We start from the raw sequence: 18,405 nt of genomic DNA on the forward strand, positions 1-18,405 counted from the left end.
GGAACCGGGTCCTGGCAGCCGGGCGACGCGGTCAGAGCCCACGGGACCCTCAGAAGCCCCCAGGGGCCGGGAAGCACCACATTTTCAGGGCGAGTCGGGGCCGGGACTCGCTCCGCACTCACGGCCACTTCCAGGAGCCACAGCCCCGAATAAGTCAGCCTGTGACTCGCCCACTTCGCTCCCCGAGGGCGCCCCCCGCCCCCCTCGCTCAGACAGAGCAGCGAGCGGGCAGACTGGTGTGTACGCTCCGGTCAGGTCGGCGTCGACTCCGACGACACCCTGCCCCGTGCCCTGTGCTGTCCCACGGCCGGGCCCAGGGTTCTGTGGGACCAGGACCAGGACCAGGGGCAGCCCTGACCCTCCCCTGCCGGGGGCCTGGCCCCGGCCCCTGATCCCGGCCCCCTAGCACGCACTCAGCCAGGCCCTTGGAAGCTACTTCGAGCCCCCAAACGCGAGTGTGTGCTCCAGATCCAACAACCCGCTTCGCGAGGTCTGGTCTGAGCCGGCGGGGCTGTAAACGGCCTCGAAGGTTCAGTCTGAACAACCACTTCACACCGGGTCGGTCCGTCGGGAGAGGCGAGCGTTACCCGTCTCGGGGGTCCGACCGTTAGCGTTACCAGGTGGGGGCTTGCTGTCGAAGTCTCACTGAACGGCCGGACCTCTGTCCTGGCCCAGGTCACCGCACGGGTCAGACTTCCGCGCCGCCTCGCGGAGGAGACTCGACGGGCAGAAGGGGACACCACAGAGCGCGGTCCCGGCCTCCGGGGGCTGCGACAGTCAGACAGGCAGGCAGGCGCGGGTGCGGGGCTCGCCGGGGGCTGCCCTCGGGGGCTGGCGAAGGGGCCGTGTGTGCGTGAGGACGGGGGGACAGCCCGATGGCACCCGCACCCCTCTTCCGCCGAGTCTCTCACGACGTGTGTGTGCGCTGGTGCCGCCAGTGCCTTCTCGGGCCCCCAGCTCCTTGCAGGGGGCGGGGGGTGGGGGGGAGCCGGCGCCGGCTCAGACCGGGTGTGTGTGCGAAGGCGGCCGGTCTCGTGAGCCCGTGGCACCAAGCGGGCCGGCACGAGTCCTCGGTGCCCGAGGGCTGAAGAGATGAAGAAACCTCTCCCCAGACATGTTCCAGATCGGCCTGGTGTGAGCAGCTGCAGGACGAATAGCCCAGGACCACGTCCCGTGGGGCGGGGAGGGGTTCTGAGAGGCACCCCCAGGTGCCGAGGCCATGGGGGCTGAGACCCCGTGTGACCCAGGCAGGACTGCCCAGAGGCGCCCATCCTCAGGTCACCTCCTCGCAGCCCGTGACCTGGGACCAGCCGCCTCGCCCTCCAGGCAGCGCCGCGGCGGCGGTGCCGAGGAACCGGCTCCACAGGCTGTGCGAGGGTTCAGCCGGTTCACGTCCGTAAGGAACTCAGGCTGGGGTCTGGCAGGCACTGAGGAGCGTGCAGTTTCTCAGTGTCAGCTACCGGGAGAAACAAGCTGAAAGGCACCAGCGGCACGCCTGCTGCTCCTCTCTGGGGTGGGAGTGGTCACTGGCACAGACGTTGATCCCAGGGGCAGAAGTTTATTTTATTTTTTATTTTATTTGTTTTTGGAGACAGGGAAAGGGAGGGAGAAAGAGAGGGAGAGAAGAAACATCAACGTGTGGTTGCCTCTCACACGCCCCCTACTGGGGACCCAGGCGTGTGCCCTGACTGGGAATCGAACTGGCGACCCTTTGGTTTGCAGGCTGGTGCTCAGTCCACTGAGCCACACCAGCCGGGGCACCAGGTGCACAAGTGTTGAGCTCCCAGGAACGCTCCTCCTGGGCAGACTGCGCCCTGGACGTGACGGCGGTCCGGCCCATCGGATCTCGGGAGACAGATGACAGGGCCCGGGCAGCCGGAGAGCACCCAGGACAGCTGCCCGGCAGGACCTCGGCAGCCTTCCCGCTCGGAGAAACGGGAGACACCTGTGAGAGTGTCAGCAATTAGAGCAACAACAACACTGTTCTTCCTCCATCGAATTACTTTTGCCAAATCCTGGCCGGGCCCCTGTGCGTGGGTCTGACCCTGGACGACTGTCCACCCCACAGTCTCTGCGTCCCCAGCCACCATCCTGGCCGCCGTCCCGGCACCCCCCAGGCGTTCGGGCCCTGCCCTGGCGCTCTGAGCCGGCGGCTCTGAGGATTCAAGAGCTCGTGGTCCCCAGGTTTGGGAGGAAGACACTCGCTTCCTTCGGGGCACTGGGGGAACAATCCTTTCACAGGCCAGGTGACCTCCCCGACCTTGTTGCCACACAGAGCAAAAAATAGAGGGTTTGGGACATTTTCTGAGTGTTTGGTTTGCTTTTGTCTGGTGAGTGGAATGACATTTCTCTCAGCACTGGGACGGATTTGAACGTCACACCGCCCTGCCTTCAGCCCCTGCAGCTGTGTGGATGCGAGCGCCATGGGCTGGGCAGCGTCCCCCGTAGGCGCCACAGTGCCGGCCCCCAGACCTGCGACTCAGACGAGGTTGTAAGGGTGGGTGCTGAGCCGGTGCCACCGTGTCCGTAGGAAAGGGGACACTGGGCAGAGGGATGCCACAGGGATGTGCCACGTGAAACTCGGGCTGAGGCCGCCACAGCCCAGGGGTCTGAGAAGTGGGGGGGTGCTGGAGCAGCCCCCCAGGGGGCGTGGGGGCTCCAGAGCTGGGTGACAGTGCGTCCCTGCGTGCGGTGCTCTCCCGGCAGCCCCCGCCCACTCACGCCGCATCTTCCTTGTCACTGGGGAGTAGCTAGAGCTTGTGAGACAACCCTAAGCTGGAACAGAAGCGCCCCCCCACCCCCCAGAAGCCGGCGAGTGCGGTGGCGTCTCTGAGAAGCCAGGGTTCCTGGTCCGAGGTCAGTAAGTCGGCCTCGGAGGAAGCAGAAGCCCAGGGTGGCCCCACGGAGCCTCGGGCGCACCCGGCGGCCGGGCGAACAACAGGGTTGGGCCACAGCAGCCGGCGTTGCCGCAGCCCCGTCTGCGGGAAGGACTGCCGCGGGGACTGTGACCACGCTCCTTCCCGGGAGTCCTCGCGGCAGACCTCACGGCCCGCCCACGGGAGCCGGGGACATCTGTCCGGAAGGCTGTCTCCCTCCGCACTCCCGCCTGGTTACTTCCACGTCGGATGCGGGTTTGCCAGCCCCGCCCACACAGCTCTGCGACACCCAATTAGCCGCGTGCGGTGTCCTTCGGGGAGACACTCCGGGGCAGACTTAGACCGCGGGATGGCCCGAGAGGCCCTCCGAGGAACCTCGTCCCACAGGGGTGACGGTCATTTTGCCGTCTCTCCACCGGAGAAGTGTGATCGCTCCGCCCCGTGCAGAGCTGCCTCCCACTTGGGGGGTCTCATCTCATCCCCCCACCCCCACGCTTCCCAGCCTGCTCTCAGGGCCACGCCCACAGCCCCAGGGACATCCCCCCCCCCCCCCCCCGTGAGGACCTCAGAGCCGGTTTCCGGGGCTGGACAGGGCTTCCCGCCCCTCTCCCGGCAGGGGGCGCTGCGGAGTCCCGAGGGTTTTGCAGAAGGACCTCAGCCCGCCCAGGTGGACGGTGCAGCTAAGCCCAGCCAGGCGCTGGCCTTAAGGACTCACTTGTGACCGTGAAAGCGAGGCCGCAGGACCCACACGGAAACCCCTCCTGGCCCCACTAACCCGCCGGGCGGTCTCCGAGGCCGGGCGGCTCCGGCCAAGATGGCACCGGACCTGGGAAGGGAGCCACCTGGGGACGGTCCCTCTGCCCCTCAGAGGGCCACTGCGAGCAGCCTTGCTCCTGCTGCGGGCCGGGGTCACCGAGGAGGAGGAGGTGAGCTGGGAAATCACGGGAGAGGAGACGGGCGGCTGCTGCCCCAGGTCAATCGGAAAAGACAGACCCCAGAGTGATGGGCCGGTGGCCAGGGACAGCGGTGGGTGGCGCTCCCCGCCCACTTCCCGAAGCCCCGAGTCGCTGGTAGGGACGGCCAAGGTGAGACGCGGCAGTCACAGGGGCCTGTGTCCCGATCGGGGACCAGGAAGGCACCAGGGGGACAGCGGGGTTGTCTCTGTTTCCCAATGCGGCCACGCTGTCAGGTCTGTTCTGGCTTCAGCGGATTCGAGTCCGTTTCTCTCCTGGGGTGCGGCTTCTTTTTCAACACACAGACCTGCGTCTTCATTTCAGCAATGTTCTCTCGCGCGGCGTCTTCAACCGCTCCCCCACCCTGTGCCCGCCCCTCCCCCCAGTCCACTCCAGTGCCCCTTCCTCCCCTCCCGCTGAGTGCACTCCGGCTGCCGCCATGCCCACCCGCACCCCCCTCGCGGGTCCGGCACCGACTCTGCTGTCGCGCCCCCTGTGTTTCCCCTTCCCTCTTCGCCCCCTTCCCGGCCTCCGCCCTCAAGTCCTCATCCGACGTCTTCCATCTCTCCGCTCCGGCACCCGGGCTCCGGCCTCCTGCTCGGGAGACAGCGGCGCATCTCCCCGTCTGTGCACGTCTGTGCGGAAGCGTCTGGTCCCGCCGGCCTGCCCGCGGCGACCTTTCCAGGCCCGACCTGCGCGGCCCGCTCCGCCACTAGGGGGCGCGATCGCTCCCCGCGTTCGCGCGATCCCTCCGCCCGACCCTTCCGCACAAGGGCCTCCTCTCGTCGGGGGACCCTTCCCGGGAGGGGCTGGGGGTCTGGCTTAAAACATGGAGAAAGTCGATAAGAGTACATTTTCATGCGCTCACCCCTGGTGCTCCGCCATCAGAAGCTGCCACCAAGGGGTCGCCCTCTGCCCCGGCCGCCGGCGCGTCCTGCCCTTCTTCGGGAGGCGGCTGGGGGCTGTCGGACAAGCCCTCGACCCTCCGCAGGAGCTCGTCCAGCAGACCTGCGAACTCGTCCAGCGGGCAGGCCTGCGGGGGCAGAGCCCGGGAGGCGCCCTCCAGACCCGAACTCTCCCCCCCCACCCCATCCAAAGTATTTCCCGGTGCCGGCTTCAGGTGGCTGTGCTCGGTTAGCGACCACACAGGACCCCGGGGGCAGGGCGCCCGGCCTGGACGGCACATCTCGATTCCCCCACGCACCGCGTCCCACGCGGATGTGCACACCCGCCTGGGTTTGAGTCAGGTCTCGGTGACAACACTCGAGTGACTCCGGGACAGAGCAGGGGGTGCGTGTCCCCCTGGCTGACCCCCCAGGGCCATTCCAAGGCTCTAAGGAGCTACAGGGGAGCGGGAACAGGGGCGGGGAGGCTGCGCCGCCTCTGGGGCGGGGAGCGAAACCCTGGGCCCGGCAGGGCCAGCCCCCAGTCCCCCTTCCGTCACTGGGAGCAGAGCTCCGCAAGGGGGCCGGCGGGGGCGGGGCATGAGCGCTCACGTGACTCTCGGCGGGCCCCGCCTCCTCCTGCAGCGCCGGCCTCCGCAGCCCCAGCGCGGAGCGCACCTGCTCCCAGGTGTAGGCCGTCAGGTCTCCTGGTGTCACGAGAGACCGGCGTCGGAAAGATTTCCTTTTGGGGGTAAAAGCCCGGAGGGAACCTCTCAGCTGCAGGGGGAAAAAAATACAGACAGACTGCATTATCCAGCAGAAAACTAGCTTTGTCCATCCGTTCGACTGTAAGGGGGGTTGTGTCCGACGAGGCTGTTTCGGGTCGCGTCAACGAGACGGCAGCCGCTCCGCAAAAGCGGACGCTCTCAGGGTCGGAACTAAGTGGCAGCGGGCCGAGCAGAGCGGCGGACGTGAACCCCGAACCACTGAAGCGGTGTGGGCCAGTGGCGGTGTGTGCATCCGTGTTTGCACACGTGTGCGTGACACGACGAGGGTTGCATGTGGCGGGTCAGCAGGAGGGGGGACACAGGGAGCCCCGCTGCAGCACCGAGCCCCGGGAACGTGCCCGAGCCGGCCGGCTGACCCAGTGACCCTTCAGAGGTGGAGAGAGAAGGAGACCCAGGACAAGCGGCCGGTGTTCCGCCGAGCAGCAGGAGGGGCGGGGGGGGAGGGGAGGGGGTGTGGCTCCACGCTGCGGCCCGGGAGGCTCCGGGAGGAGGCGGCTCCCTGGAGGACGGGTCGTCTCTCTCGCTGAAACCCCCCAGCCACCTGGGGTCAGGCCTGCCGGGCGCAGGAGAGGGGCCTCGGGGACTCAGGACCACGAGGTCTGGCTGGTGGGTGGAGGTATGTGAGGGCACCGAGGACCCTCACCCCAGGGACCTTGGAGTGGGGGGGGGCACGCACCAGCGCAAACCACAGAGCCGTCCCCGCTGCGAGGAGGGCCGCGCAGCACCCAGATGCTGCCCGCAGGTCAGACTTGGGGAGGCCCAGGAAGGTGCCTTTTTGGCCGCTTCCCAGAAAACGGAACGGCGGCCACTGGAAGGCCTCCGCGAAGGTGCCGGATGGTGGGGCCCGGGCGAAGAGCAGAGTTGCACGCAGGTGGGCATGGGCGGCCAGCACCAGGGTCCCGGCCAGCTGCAGGGAGGAAACCTGCCAGGTTGACCTCTGAGCGCCGGGCCACGGGAACCCCAGACGCAGGTGTGGCTTCTGAGTGCTTCACGATGAGGAGCGCCTCGGAGAAGCATCAGCCAGGTGTGAGGACTCAGCTGCAGCAGGGCCGGCGCCCCTCCCCCGTCCCAGGTCCCCCACCAGCCCTGCCCCTCCCCCGTCCCAGGCCCCCCACCAGCCCTGCCCGCCCACCCCCGTCCCAGGCGTCCAGTCCCGGTGCCCCCTCTCCTGGTCCTGGGCCATCCGCATGCCGCAGCCGCTGGAGGCCACGCTTGCTGCCAGGGGCACCCGCAGGGGCTCGGCTAAAGGAACCCCCGGGGAAAGGCTGGGAAAGAGCCCCCTCGTGTTCAGTTTAGTTCCGACGCCTGCTTGCCTGGTTGTGGCAACAGACCGGGGACCGGGCCTGCGAGCGCCAGGTGGTGTCACGGGACCAGGACGGGCACCGCTCCCCCGCCCACCCACACAGCACACCGCGGGGGAGGGGCCGAGCCGCCTAGACAGCGCCCGGGGGCCGTGAGGACTGCGCACGTCCGTAGTACCAGCACCAGCACCCGCACCCAGCCACGGAGCGTGCGGAGCAGGGTGGCACCCACGCCCGTGAGTTGTCCCTGTGGTGTGGATGTGGGGGTGTAAGACCAGCTGAGGGGAAGGGGCTCTGCATCCGGGGTGGCATGCCCACCCCGTCAAGGCTCGCTGAGGGGAACTCACGGACGCTAACCGGGCGGTAACTCCATGCAGGGGGAGGGTGGCGGGGACTCACCGCTGGTGGGAGGAGGCCCGAGAGCGAGCGGGACGCCGTGGCGCTCTGCCAGCCGAGCGGACGGAGGCACCTCAGGGCCAGGAGGAAGGACAGGGCTCCCTGCAGCCACCGCGCCCTCTGCGGCAGAAGCACAGCAGGGCCGGGCGTCACGTGAGCACGGGCGCACACAGGTGGACTCGCCCCTGCGGGCCCGTGTCGGGAGGGCATCAGAGCAGGGCCAGAGGGGCTCGCAATGCCTTTCGGAAGCAACACCTGACCTTCCGCTCCTGCGGAGGGCGGGCCCATGCAGGTCCCCGAGGGCCGGGCCACACGCCCTGCCACAGCCTCGGGTGACAGGGCAGCACAAGCCCGGGGCCGCCTGGGGCCGCAGGGAGCACCCCCTGCCTGTGGGGGCCTCCGGCCTGCACGTGCATGTCTGCTCCTCATGCGCATTTTCACAGTCTGCCTTGCGTGGGGACCAGCTGCACTCCGTTCACACGGACGGCACTGGGGGCTCGGGCGCGCGAGAGGACCGGGCAAAGCCTCCAGGCTGCAGAAGTCGCCGCGGGCTGCCCGGCCGCCCGAATCCAGGTCGGGCACACTGGCCCGTGGCCGGGGACCTGCGGGGGCCGCTCGCCTTTCTACAGGCGGGCTCGCTGCAGAGCCCTCTGGGGTGCGTGAGCAGATCTGTCCTCACCACGGTTACAAGTCAGAGGGGAGAAACGCCACCAGACTTGCAGTCCCGTGGACAGGGGACCAGGACTTCCTGTCCTGTGTGCCGCCTCACTCACTGGTCAAGGCTGACCTCGACCTCGAGCAGCCAAACCACCCCAGCCCGGGGCCAGCCCAGGGGCCCGCTGCTCCCACCGACAGGTGGAGCAGAGCAGTTTCTAGTCACCACATTTTGTAGACAGGTGACACTGATTTCGTGATATAGTTTCTCTAGACGATTACATCTGTCACATTATCGTTTCTACATTATTCTGTGTCAAGTCCTGCTTCCTTCCACCACTGGGGTCGCACCATCGGGGTGGGGTCCCTGCTCCCCGGTTCTGCTCTACCCACCTTACCAGCACCCTGGCTGGCGACCCACGTTCTGAGGACCCCAGGCCCTCCATGGGGCGTCGCCCGAGAGCTCAGAGCATCAGCACTCAATGCGGGACGGCCCCCTGGTCTGGAACCTTCCGGAACATGTCTGAGCTCTTCCTTTGGGCGGCCTTGCAGAGCAGGGCCCTGTGTGTGTGTGTGGCCAGAGCGCCTGCCGTACCTGAGCCCATGAAGCCACGTGACTGAGGTCCACAGACCCCGGCCGGAGCCCCCGCTGGAGCTGGTCGGCCACCTCTGCAGTCAGGGAGAGCAGGCGGCCGTGGGCTGCGAACCAGGCGAGGCCCGCTCCGGCGATGGGCAGCTGCCAGGTGCAGAGAGGGGGCGTCAGGCGGGCTGGAGGACAGGCTGCTGTGCTGCGGCCCCCGGGAGCAGGCGGATGGCCGCTCTCAGTGCCGCCCGGCACTGGTGTGGCCTCCAGCCCCGGGAGCAGGGGCGCAAACTGCTTCCCAGCACAGCGGCCGCGGCCGCGAGCGTGGGCAGACACGACAGAGGGGCTACCTCCAGCCAGTTCCCGGGCCGCCGCCAGTAGCCGCGGACGCCCTCCTCCGCCAGGCCGTGCAGCTGGAGGCACAGGTGGGCCAGGGTGAGCGCCAGGAGGGCCAGCTGCGGGGGCGAGACAACGAGACGCCACGGGCTCTGATTCGGCTGTGCGAAGGCCCCCACTCCCGGCCGGCGCCCAGGGCGGGCCTGGTCCCAGCTGGTCTCCGGGCGTGCGGGGCCTCAGGGTGAAGTGGTCTTCGCAGGGCTGGGGTTCTCTGAACCTCTGCACCCACCAGCTCCCAGAGACCCCCACCAAGGGCGGCAGGGACACAGGTGGGCCTGCCTCTGTGGAACCCTCCCCGGGGGGGTCTCCTGTCCCTACGCCAGCCCCGTCCTTCCCCACGACACTCGGGAGCAGGAACCTCCGTGGGTGCGGGAGACACCTGGCAGGTGCCCTCAGCCCCAGGGCCCTGCGTGGAGAACACTCCTTAAAGCTCCGTGTCTGGGCCTCTCGGCACCCAGGGGTTATCTGTCCGTCCACGCCATCACTCGCTCGCTCACTCATTTGCTCACTCCCTTGCTCATTTGCTCGCTCGCCCGCTGCGAGTGTAAGGGGACAGTGCTCAGCAACAGCGGACCGTCCTGTCTGAGGTCACTCGGCCTTGTGGAACCCCAGGGACCCTTCCGGTCAGCACTTTCACTCCACAAAAGCCCCTTTCGGGACCCTCCGCCCTCCCCCTGGGGACAAGGGAGGGTGCAGCCACCCCGCACCAGGCGCTGTGGTCCCACACCCCGGGAGGAGGACTGGAATGGGGCGTCGTGTGGACAGCACATCATGCCCCACATCCGTACTCTACACTCTGACCTCTGTGCCCACGGCAGGGTCTGGGTGCAGGGCAGGTGAGGGGCAGGCCCGAGGCCCATCTGGTGGGCGTGGCCGGTCCAGTGGAGCCCTGGGCTCCGCGAGTGGCCGAGTGGCCGGCGAACCCACCTGGGGAAGCAGGAGGCGGAACCTCGGGGCGGGGTTGCTGTGGAAGACGGACACGGACTCCACCCGGGTGGAGAGGGCGAGGCTCCCGGCGGCGGGGTCAAGCTCCGCGCTCAGGGACACGCTGGAGAGGAGGCGGGTCGGGGGGCTGTAGAGGGCGAAGTGCACCGACACGGCGCGGGTGCAGCGGTCCACCCACCGCCGGGCCCGGAGGCTGGTCAGGGCTGCGAGGGCCGCTGGCCTGCAAAGCACGCGAGAGTGTGGGTGGGCGCCGTGCGGCGGGGCCGTGGCCAGCCCAGGCCCTGCCGGTTCCTCCGACTCCTGCTGCGTCTGCGGTCGTGGCGCAGGGACACCAGCCTTGGCGTCCTCGGGGGCGGGTGTGTACCTCGCGCCCGCTGGGCGTGCCAGAGCGACGAGCAGGGGCCAGCGGGGATGCGCCGACCCTCCGCACACTGACCTGGTCCTGCCCAGGCAGAGCTCACAGCCCTCCCCGCAGGCCTCAGGGGCCCTCGGGGCCGCTCCCTGGGCCTCGGCGTCGCTCACGGAGGGGGTTTCAGGGCGATGCGCAGGCAGTGGGTCTTCGGTGGGCGCCGAGAGCGGCCCGGGAAGCTGCAGAGCCAACAGAACGGAGCAGGGGCAGGCGTGTGGCTCAGCGTCCGCCCTCCGCCCCGGGCGTCCGAGCCGGGCCGCGCAGGGGCTCACACGCTGACCTGCCCCTCGGCCCCACACGGCCTCACACAGCGCCCCCCACTCGGCCCCTGGGATCCTGCTCGAGCTCCAGGAGCAGCCCCACCCCCTCCAAAAGGCGGCATCTGGGTGACCCCAGTCGGGGCCGGGACGTCTGGAGCTTCCGTCACAGACTGTCCAGGGGACGTGCCGTCTACACACACGCCCTCCCGTTGGGACAAGGTCCGTGCCGCTCTGGTTTTGCCCAGAAGCGCCCTGGACGTGTGCAGGGCCCAGAGCAGGGGGCATGTTCGGGGAGGTGTGGGCTCTGGCCCCCCTGCCCCCGAGCTGGGCTCCCAGAGACGGTGCCACAGCCTGCGCCCTCCTGCCCAAGGTCGCCCAGACTGTTCCCCTGCGACGGGTTGTTGGAAGTAACGAGGAAGAGAGCGCATCACCTCGCATGGGCTCCCAGGGGGGGCTCTGAGCCGCCGGAGGACGGGCATGGCCAGCAGGTAGCAGTTCCCTCCGAGCGCGCCGGGCTGCAGGGGGGAGGGGGACGCAGAGCCCATGACCCTGGGGTGCCCGGCATAGCCCGCACCCCCATCAGAGGGTCAGAGCCGAGCCCGACCCCTGCTGTCCTTCCACGACACCCCCAGGATTAACCGACATCCGGAGAGAGACAGAGGCCACCTCCCCAGTCTCTGCCGGCCCAGGTGACCCCTTTTCATCTTTGCCACTATCTCTCCCACATCACGCGGCCACCCCACGACTGGTAGTGCGAGACCCACTGCGCCTGAGGCGTGCCGGACGGAGCCGTGTTTCCGGAGGAGGAAACTAGAGGCAAGGACTAGGGTCGGTGCACAAGACGCAGGTGCACTGGCCACTTTGTCCTCGGAGCCCAAGACAAGCCTGGGCCTTTTCTGGAAGGTTCTGATGCCTCCATCTCAGCTGTTTGCTCTCCTCTGTCCCCAGGGGCCCACGTCCCTGTGCCACAGCACGTGGCATTCAGAGCCACCGGCCCACAGGCTCCGTGGATGGGCCACGCCCTGCGCCCAGCACCCGCCCTCCCCCAGCAAACACAGGGACCTGGGGAAGTTTGGCAGCGAGAAGAGGGGAGAGGAGGGGAGGGGCGAAGGGAGGGAATGGGATGCGCCGTTGACGGTTCCGCCCCACGGTGGTGGGTGGTCAGGAGCAGAGGGAAGCCCACCTGTGCACCTGGTGGGCCGGCGGCGGCGGCCGGCCCGCTGGCCGGGTACAGGCCGTCCAGCAGCGTGCTCAGGCTCCAGGCCCACCAGGCGTCCACGCCGCTCAGGCCGCCCACGGCGCTCCGGGTGCTTCTCAACCAAGAACAGAAACAGGACGTCACTTCCTCCAGGACGAACTCCAGGCGGTCTGCAGCGTGAGGGGCGGCGCAGGCACCGCTCCTGGCCCCCGGGAGGCGGGCAGGAGGGCGGAACAGCACGCTCAGTCCCGGCGGGGGCTCCTCCGCCCCGCCGCGCACCTGCGTGAGCACCGCCCACCGGGCTCCTGCCCCTCCCGGCGCCGCCAGGACGCAGGCAAGCCAACGCGTGGGCTCGTGGGAACCGCGCGCGGACAAATGAGCAGAACCTGCCGGCGACAGCGGCTGGGAGAGGAAGCGGGGAGGAGACGCAGGTGAGCCGGCAGGTGCGAACTCCGGCCCGAGGCCGCCGCTCTCAGCACAGACCGCTCAAGGGCCACGGGGGCGGGCCCAGGGACCCCCGAGGGGCCGGTCCCGGCGGGGCAGCGAGGCAGAGCAGGGCGGCTGTCCCACGTGCTGCTGCTGCTTCGTCGGGGGCTCACGATTCTACCCGGAGTTCCGTGAGGACTCCACCGAGCTGGGAAAGACTTTGACAGAAGTCAGCCGTGGGAGAGCCGGCACCGTGACCCTCTCTGGCTCAAGGGCGGGACCCCCAGCAGCCGGACGGCCGCACTTCCCGGCGTCCGGTGCCGCTCCCCCTGGACCCCTCCTGGCTCCGCCGCTCCTGCTGGGGCGCAGGCAAGTGCCGGACCCCCAGGAGCGGCTGGCACGCGCATGAGGCTCTGGGGGCGGGTCTGCGGCGAGGCCGGCGTCCTAGGGGCTGCCCCTGCCCCCTGCCCCGCACACCCGGCCAGCGCACAGGTGTGGGCTCCGCTGCCACACCGCTGCTGTCGGGACCGGGAGGCACACTCACAGGACGGGAGGGGAAAGGTAAGCCGGCGAAGCCAGCACTTCCCCGGGTTGCCTCCGGGGGCGCCAGAGAGAGCCGCCCACGTTGGGGCTTGGTCGTGCGCACAGCGCCCCCTGCTGGCACGCCCTGCCCTGCACGGGGGGGGGGGCGGCTGACCAGCGGACTCCCCGGGGAGGCTCCAGACGGACAGACTGCCCCCGGGCGGGGGGGCCCTACCCCACCAGGGGGCCTGAAACCTGCCTGCCTTCTCCCCTGGGTGGCTGTCCGTCACCTGCTCCGGCAGAAGGTCAAAACGAACGTTCTTACATAAGAGATCCTACTGAATGCATTTGCCCGCCCCCTGCCTGTGCCAAAGGAGCCCACCAAAAACTCCACATCAGAGTGAGTGACTCCGTCAAAGGCCGCCTGCTCCCAGGAGAGCTGCGGGACGTGTGTAAGTCTCCGCCAGAAAGGGCAAGCGGGCACCGCGCCCGGCACTGCCGGCCACGACCGTGGGTCGCACCAGCCAGAAGGCAGAGCCGGACACCTCAGCCTCAGACGGGTCATGCGCGGGCAGGACACGCGGCCTGGCACATGGGTCCTCCCACGTCCGCCCACCACGAGCGTCTGCACGCCTAACGGTGGAAGGAGTGCGTGCACGCCCGAGAGGCCACGGGGCCGGCGTGGGGCCGGTGTGGGGCTGGCGTGGAGCCGACAGCTGCGTGGCGTGGTGTCACCCCCTGGAGCCCACCGGCCTGTGACTGAAGGACTCCGCTGTCCCTGCAAATGGGACCACCCAACTCCCTGTTCTTAGCAGCGTCACGGCCCCCAGGCCTGGGAACGCCCGGGGGTCCCAGAAACGAGAGGCCAAGAACGCTCCCGCGGTCCAGGGATGGGGGCCTCCGGGGAAGAGCGGGGACGGGTGACCCCGAGGGGACGACGGCCTCTGCGCACCTCCCCTGGGGGGCGTGGAGAGCATCCTCCCCGGGGACGCGTCACAACTAGGTGGTCCAGGGCGCCCCTCCCCTCGATTTGCTCCACGTAACAGAGCGCGGTCGCCCGGTGGGCACCCCAGTCGTGGCCGCCCGCAGCCACGTACACATCCTCTGGGGCCGGAGAGGCTGGCCCACGCCTCCTACCTGGCGAAGGCGTCCCGGATGGCGCGGTGCAGAGCGTGCTCGCCCCAGGGGGCCGCCCCGTGGGTCACGCACAGGTGCAGCACCAGCGTGAGGGCGGCCAGGCCGGCGTCTCTGTGGGGACCACACTGAGAGTGAGCGTTTCCCCGGCCCCTCGGGGGAGACCCAGTGGAGTGAGTGGGGAGGTGGCTCCTCCTCCCCTGGGCGGGTGCCCCCGTGTCAGGGGCGGCGTCTGTGTGGAGAGACATTTTTTATTTTTTTCCACACGGACACCCAATTTCCCCACACCACTTTTAAAGTGAATGGCCTCTGGGCCGCTGGTCCTTGCAGGACTCGGGCGACTCTGGTCGTTTTCATGTCCTGGGCACATGGCGTGGCTTTGGGGCCAGCGAGGCGTCCCACCCCCGCTCCCCCACCGGATGCCGGCAGGGCGCTCTGCAAGGACCGCGGGACCAGAGCGCGGCCCACCCACCTCAGCACCTCCCGGGCGCGGGTCTGCCGCCTCATCCTTTCCCGGGCGGCCCTGAGCCGGGCTGTGGACGGGGGACGCGCCCAGCGCAGGCGGCGAGCTCGCTGGCGCGCGGCCAAGGCCTGTGGGGGTGAGAGCGCCGTGAGCCGGGGGCCGCCAGCAAGGGGGTGAGGCCTCAGCAGCCCCACTGGGCCCAGGACGGCAGGATCACTGCCCCCACAGTGACCTGGGGGCCTCGGGGACAGTCTCTCAGTGGGGGTCCCGCACACCAGGCTGCAGGGCGGCTGGACTGTTTGCCTCTCGTCCCATCCCTAGCGGCCTTTCGGGCAGGGACCAGCTGGGCCACCGCCCAGCTACAGGGCAGTTAGTTCCCTTCGAGACCCCCCAAGTGCGGACAGTCTTAGCAAGAGACGACCTTGGTTTTCCGTGGTCACAGCTGCCCCCACGAGCACCCGAAGCCCAGGCAGTCACGGGCCCCGAGGGAGCAGCAGGCCTGGGTGCTGCCTCATGGGCCAACACACCCTCCTCTTCCTTCCCGCCGCCCACAGGGTGGGAAGGAAGCGGGAAGGAAGGGGGAAGGAAGGAAGGGGGAAGGAAGGAAAGAAAGGAAGGGAGGAAGGAAGGGAGGAAGGAAGGGAGGAAGGGAGGAAGGAAAGGGGAAGGAAGGAAGGGAGGGAGGGGGAGGGTTTTCTGTGTGCACGCTCCAATGCGGACGGCTGAGCTTCTCCAACTCCGGAGCCAAGAGTCCCACCTCCCCTTTGCTTCAGGGCCTCACAACAAGCCGGCTTCTCGGTGGTCTGCTTCCTCCGTGACTGGGCAAAGCTAAGGGAGCGGACCCTGCGAGCTCGCCCTTCAGGTGTGTGCAAAGGAGCTTGAGAAACTAACATGACCCCCGTGACCCCCGGGGCTGCAGAAACGCAACCGGGCTCCGGTTCCCAGTGTGACCCCGACACCCACGCATGGCCACGGCGCGGCGCCCCGGCCTCAGTGACCGCCGCAGACCCCGGACCCTGCTCACGCTCTCCACCGTGTCAGCTCCGCGGGGGTCGCAGCTGCTGGGCGCGTGGCCGCGAAAGAGCCCCTCCAGGTCGGCGTCCAGGCCCTCGGTGGCTTCTCGTAAAGACTCGGTGAAGAAGCTCTCGTCGTTTCTCCGTTTCCAGGCGAAGCACAGAGCCGCGAGGCCGATCTGGGAGGAGACACAGGACACGGCAGGGTCCCCGTCCCCGTCCGTGCCCGGCGGGGCGGAGCTGGCCTGCTTCCGGTCAGAGCCCCACGGCCCAGTGGCGACACTCGGAGACCCGCCCTCAGGCCCCGGCCTGCCGGCTCCCCCGAGTGGCCACGCTGTGGCCGTGGGAGAGCCACGGGGTGCCTGGGACTGCGTGAGACTGACGGCCCCACCTGCCCCCCTCCCTCGTCGAGCGTGAACAGCAGCAGCAGCAGCAGGTCCCCAGACAGAGCCACCGGCCCCCTCCCGGCCCTGAGACGGGACTCTCACCATAAGGGGCTGGGTGACGAAGACGCAGCAGGTCACAGAGACGGCCAGCAGGCCCAGCCACTGCTCACACCGCGCGGGGCTGAACCTGCGGGGGAGACGCATGCAGGCCCCGGGCTGGACCGTCCCCCCTGTCGCAGGAGACTGTGGGCGGTGGGGGGGAATGCTGGGGGAGGTGGGCGGGCACTGGCAGAGGGGGCGGGGTCTCTTCCCGCTCAGAGGGACGTCCGTCACCCTGAAGCTGCCTGGTGGGAGAGGGAGGGACCCACAGACAGGACAGCCGGGACGGGCGAGGCGGTGGCCATGGCTGTGACGACAACGCACTGTGTGTCTGCGTGTCTGCGGGCCCGGGCCCATGGTGCCGGCTCGCGAGGAGAGCAGCGCCCACTCTGCCCGAAACGGGGTGCTGTCACCAGTGCTCCCATCACGGTTAGGACGCCGTGGGCCCTTGGAGCCACGCTGAGTGACTGGGGTCGCTGAGGAGGGACCTGGGCTGTGCGGGGACCAGGCCAAGGCAGGCGTGTGGTGGGACGGCGTCCGACCGGTGACACTGCCCAGCCACACCTGTCACAGGTGCAGTGACAGATGCAGGCCACAGGCCCTCAAGGACACGGCCTTCGCCCTCATGGGAGCTCAGCGGCCCCGTTCCCCTCTGCCGGGGGTGAGGGTCCCGTGACCTCTCATAACACCTGGGACCCATCAGGCTGGGCCTCCACCCCCGGAACAGCAGGGCCCAGACTCCCTTGGGGTCGGCACAGGATGCTTTCCACCCTGGGCCGTGGGGGGGCCATGGGGGCCGAGGCAGCACCAGCCCCGCCTGAGCCGCACCTTGCAGGTCCCCTGGAGCACAGTGTTTCCCGTCAACGGCAGACGCGCCGTCCGAAGAGGACGTCTGCAAACCTTCACGGCTCACCTGTAGCCTAGGAGTCCTGTTCCCGAGCCACAGGCCATGGCGACCATCCCGCAGACGGCCCACGCTGCCCAGCCCAGCCACGGCGGTGGCCCCCGGGGCCGCCGGGATGCGGCGAGTCCCTCAGACGCATGGCCGGGGGCTGGGGAGCGGAGGACAGAGCAAGGGTGTGAGCGAAACTGTCACCTCCGTCCGCGCTCAGGGCGGTTGTCAGTTGTGTGTGTCGCCTTCACTGGGTCACAGGGTGTGCAGACCCTCAGCTGACCTCGTCCTGGGCTGAACACGGGGCCCAGCGCACCGAGTGACGCGGATGGCCCTCCTCGGGGTGGGTGGGCCTCGCCCAACCAGGCGAAGGCTTTACCAGAACAAGGAGGCGGAGCGTCCCCACTGAGGGAGCTCCCTCCGCCTGGTGGCCTCTGGGCTGAGACGCTGACCTTTCCAGTCTTTGGACGTGAACTGAACCCGAGTTTCTTCCTCGGGCCATCAGCCCAGGCCCTGCCAGCCACTGTCCTCAGAGCAGTGACCACGGCCGGCGCCCTGGGACTGTGAGAACTCTGGCCCGGGGGCCCTGGGCTGGGCCCGACATGGTGCCCCTCTGCACCCCAGCGCCCCTCCAGTGGCCAGTGTGGGATGTGGCAGGAAGGGGCCACACAGGCACCCCCCCCACCCCCACGTCACCTTGTGAACCGAGGATGCAGTGGCCACTCCTCTCCCTCGGAGCCCGCTGGCCAAGGTCAGCCCTGCAGGCCTCCAGGTCGGGGGGCGGGGGGCCCGCCCCGTCACCGCTGGCTGCGCTCGGGGCCTGGACAGCCCTGGAAACAGTGGCTGTTGCGTTTTGCTAGAAAAGACAAGATCAGGATGAGGTTGTGGCCCGAGGAACACGGCGCCCTCCACAGTGGCACCTTCGTGAGCCCTCGGGAGAGGGCCCGGCCCGGCCCACGTCCTCGGGCTGCGGGCCTCGGGCGGCGGAGGGGTCCCAGGGGAGGCCCCAGGCAGGCCCGGGCCCCAGGGCCGTGGGGAGCCTGGGGACGAGAGGGGGCGCTGATTACTGGCGACTCCTCGCAGCCAGCCTGAACACGCACCTGCGTCCAGGACCCGCCGAGGGGCTTCCGACCCAGGGCGGTTGGCGGGGCCGCAGGGCAGGGGCCAGCCCGTGTGTGGGGGCGAAAGCCGGCCTGCAAACCGGGCCCGGGCGTCCGAGTCACACCCAGGGCCGGCCTCTGAGCAGGGAGGCGGAGACCGAGGGCTCAGGCACAGGCCTGCCGGACACGCTCCACAGACGCCCAGAAGTCCCCCCGTAGCCCAGGAGCGACTGAGGGGCCCGGCCCGACGGGCGCCCAGCCCGGGCGCCGGCCTCCCGGGTCTACAGCACCCGCACGGTAGGCCGCCCGACTCCGTCCCACCCTGGGGGCCAGACCGCGGCCGGGACAGGAGCCGGGACGCGCCCCCGTCGGGTGTTCAGGACTGACCGCCGGCCTGGGCTCACCTTGGGTGGCGTCCGGGCCTGCGGTGTCCTTCGTTGGGGACCGGGGCCTGAGTGGGGAGGTCGGCCTTGTGACACGGCAGCGGGGGCGGGGCTCCGGGGAGGGCCCTCTCCTCGGGAATACTGTCCCTGTGTCCCTCGACCGCACCCGGGGCGGGCCTTCCTGGGACTCGGGACGTGCGGCAGGGACGCTGCCCCCTGGGCGGGGCCCGGACCCCCTTAAATGCCTCGTAAACACAGGAGGTGAAGCTGAAGGTCCCTCGGAGTGAACCCGGGGCACACAGCAGGCAGGAGACCCAGCGCCACCCCCTGGACGGGCCACAGAG

The 18,405-nt window shown here is 69.3% G+C and overlaps 1 protein-coding gene across 1 annotated transcript in view; it reads right to left on the reverse strand.

The window, feature by feature from the left end:
• Nucleotides 1–642: 642 nt before the first annotated feature.
• Nucleotides 643–18,405, reverse strand: part of PKD1L1 (polycystin 1 like 1, transient receptor potential channel interacting) — a 44,604-nt gene continuing 26,841 nt past the window's right edge. Inside the window, exons 34-52 of the mRNA XM_045828850.1 lie at nucleotides 18,083–18,129; nucleotides 17,275–17,434; nucleotides 16,600–16,738; nucleotides 15,690–15,774; nucleotides 15,213–15,380; nucleotides 14,198–14,316; nucleotides 13,729–13,839; nucleotides 11,629–11,755; nucleotides 10,877–10,960; nucleotides 10,213–10,364; nucleotides 9,759–9,996; nucleotides 8,786–8,890; nucleotides 8,448–8,588; nucleotides 7,202–7,318; nucleotides 6,178–6,408; nucleotides 5,326–5,490; nucleotides 4,698–4,862; nucleotides 1,688–1,945; nucleotides 643–768 (exon numbers count right to left, since the gene is read on the reverse strand). Of these exons, the coding sequence (XP_045684806.1) occupies nucleotides 643–768; nucleotides 1,688–1,945; nucleotides 4,698–4,862; nucleotides 5,326–5,490; nucleotides 6,178–6,408; nucleotides 7,202–7,318; nucleotides 8,448–8,588; nucleotides 8,786–8,890; nucleotides 9,759–9,996; nucleotides 10,213–10,364; nucleotides 10,877–10,960; nucleotides 11,629–11,755; nucleotides 13,729–13,839; nucleotides 14,198–14,316; nucleotides 15,213–15,380; nucleotides 15,690–15,774; nucleotides 16,600–16,738; nucleotides 17,275–17,434; nucleotides 18,083–18,129 (2,738 nt within the window). The remainder of the gene's footprint in view (nucleotides 769–1,687; nucleotides 1,946–4,697; nucleotides 4,863–5,325; nucleotides 5,491–6,177; nucleotides 6,409–7,201; nucleotides 7,319–8,447; nucleotides 8,589–8,785; nucleotides 8,891–9,758; nucleotides 9,997–10,212; nucleotides 10,365–10,876; nucleotides 10,961–11,628; nucleotides 11,756–13,728; nucleotides 13,840–14,197; nucleotides 14,317–15,212; nucleotides 15,381–15,689; nucleotides 15,775–16,599; nucleotides 16,739–17,274; nucleotides 17,435–18,082; nucleotides 18,130–18,405) is intronic.

The sequence above is a fragment of the Phyllostomus hastatus genome, unplaced genomic scaffold (assembly GCF_019186645.2).
Source record: "Phyllostomus hastatus isolate PE091 unplaced genomic scaffold, TTU_PhHast_1.1 phas_scaffold_78, whole genome shotgun sequence".
Taxonomy (NCBI): Eukaryota; Metazoa; Chordata; class Mammalia; order Chiroptera; family Phyllostomidae; genus Phyllostomus; species Phyllostomus hastatus.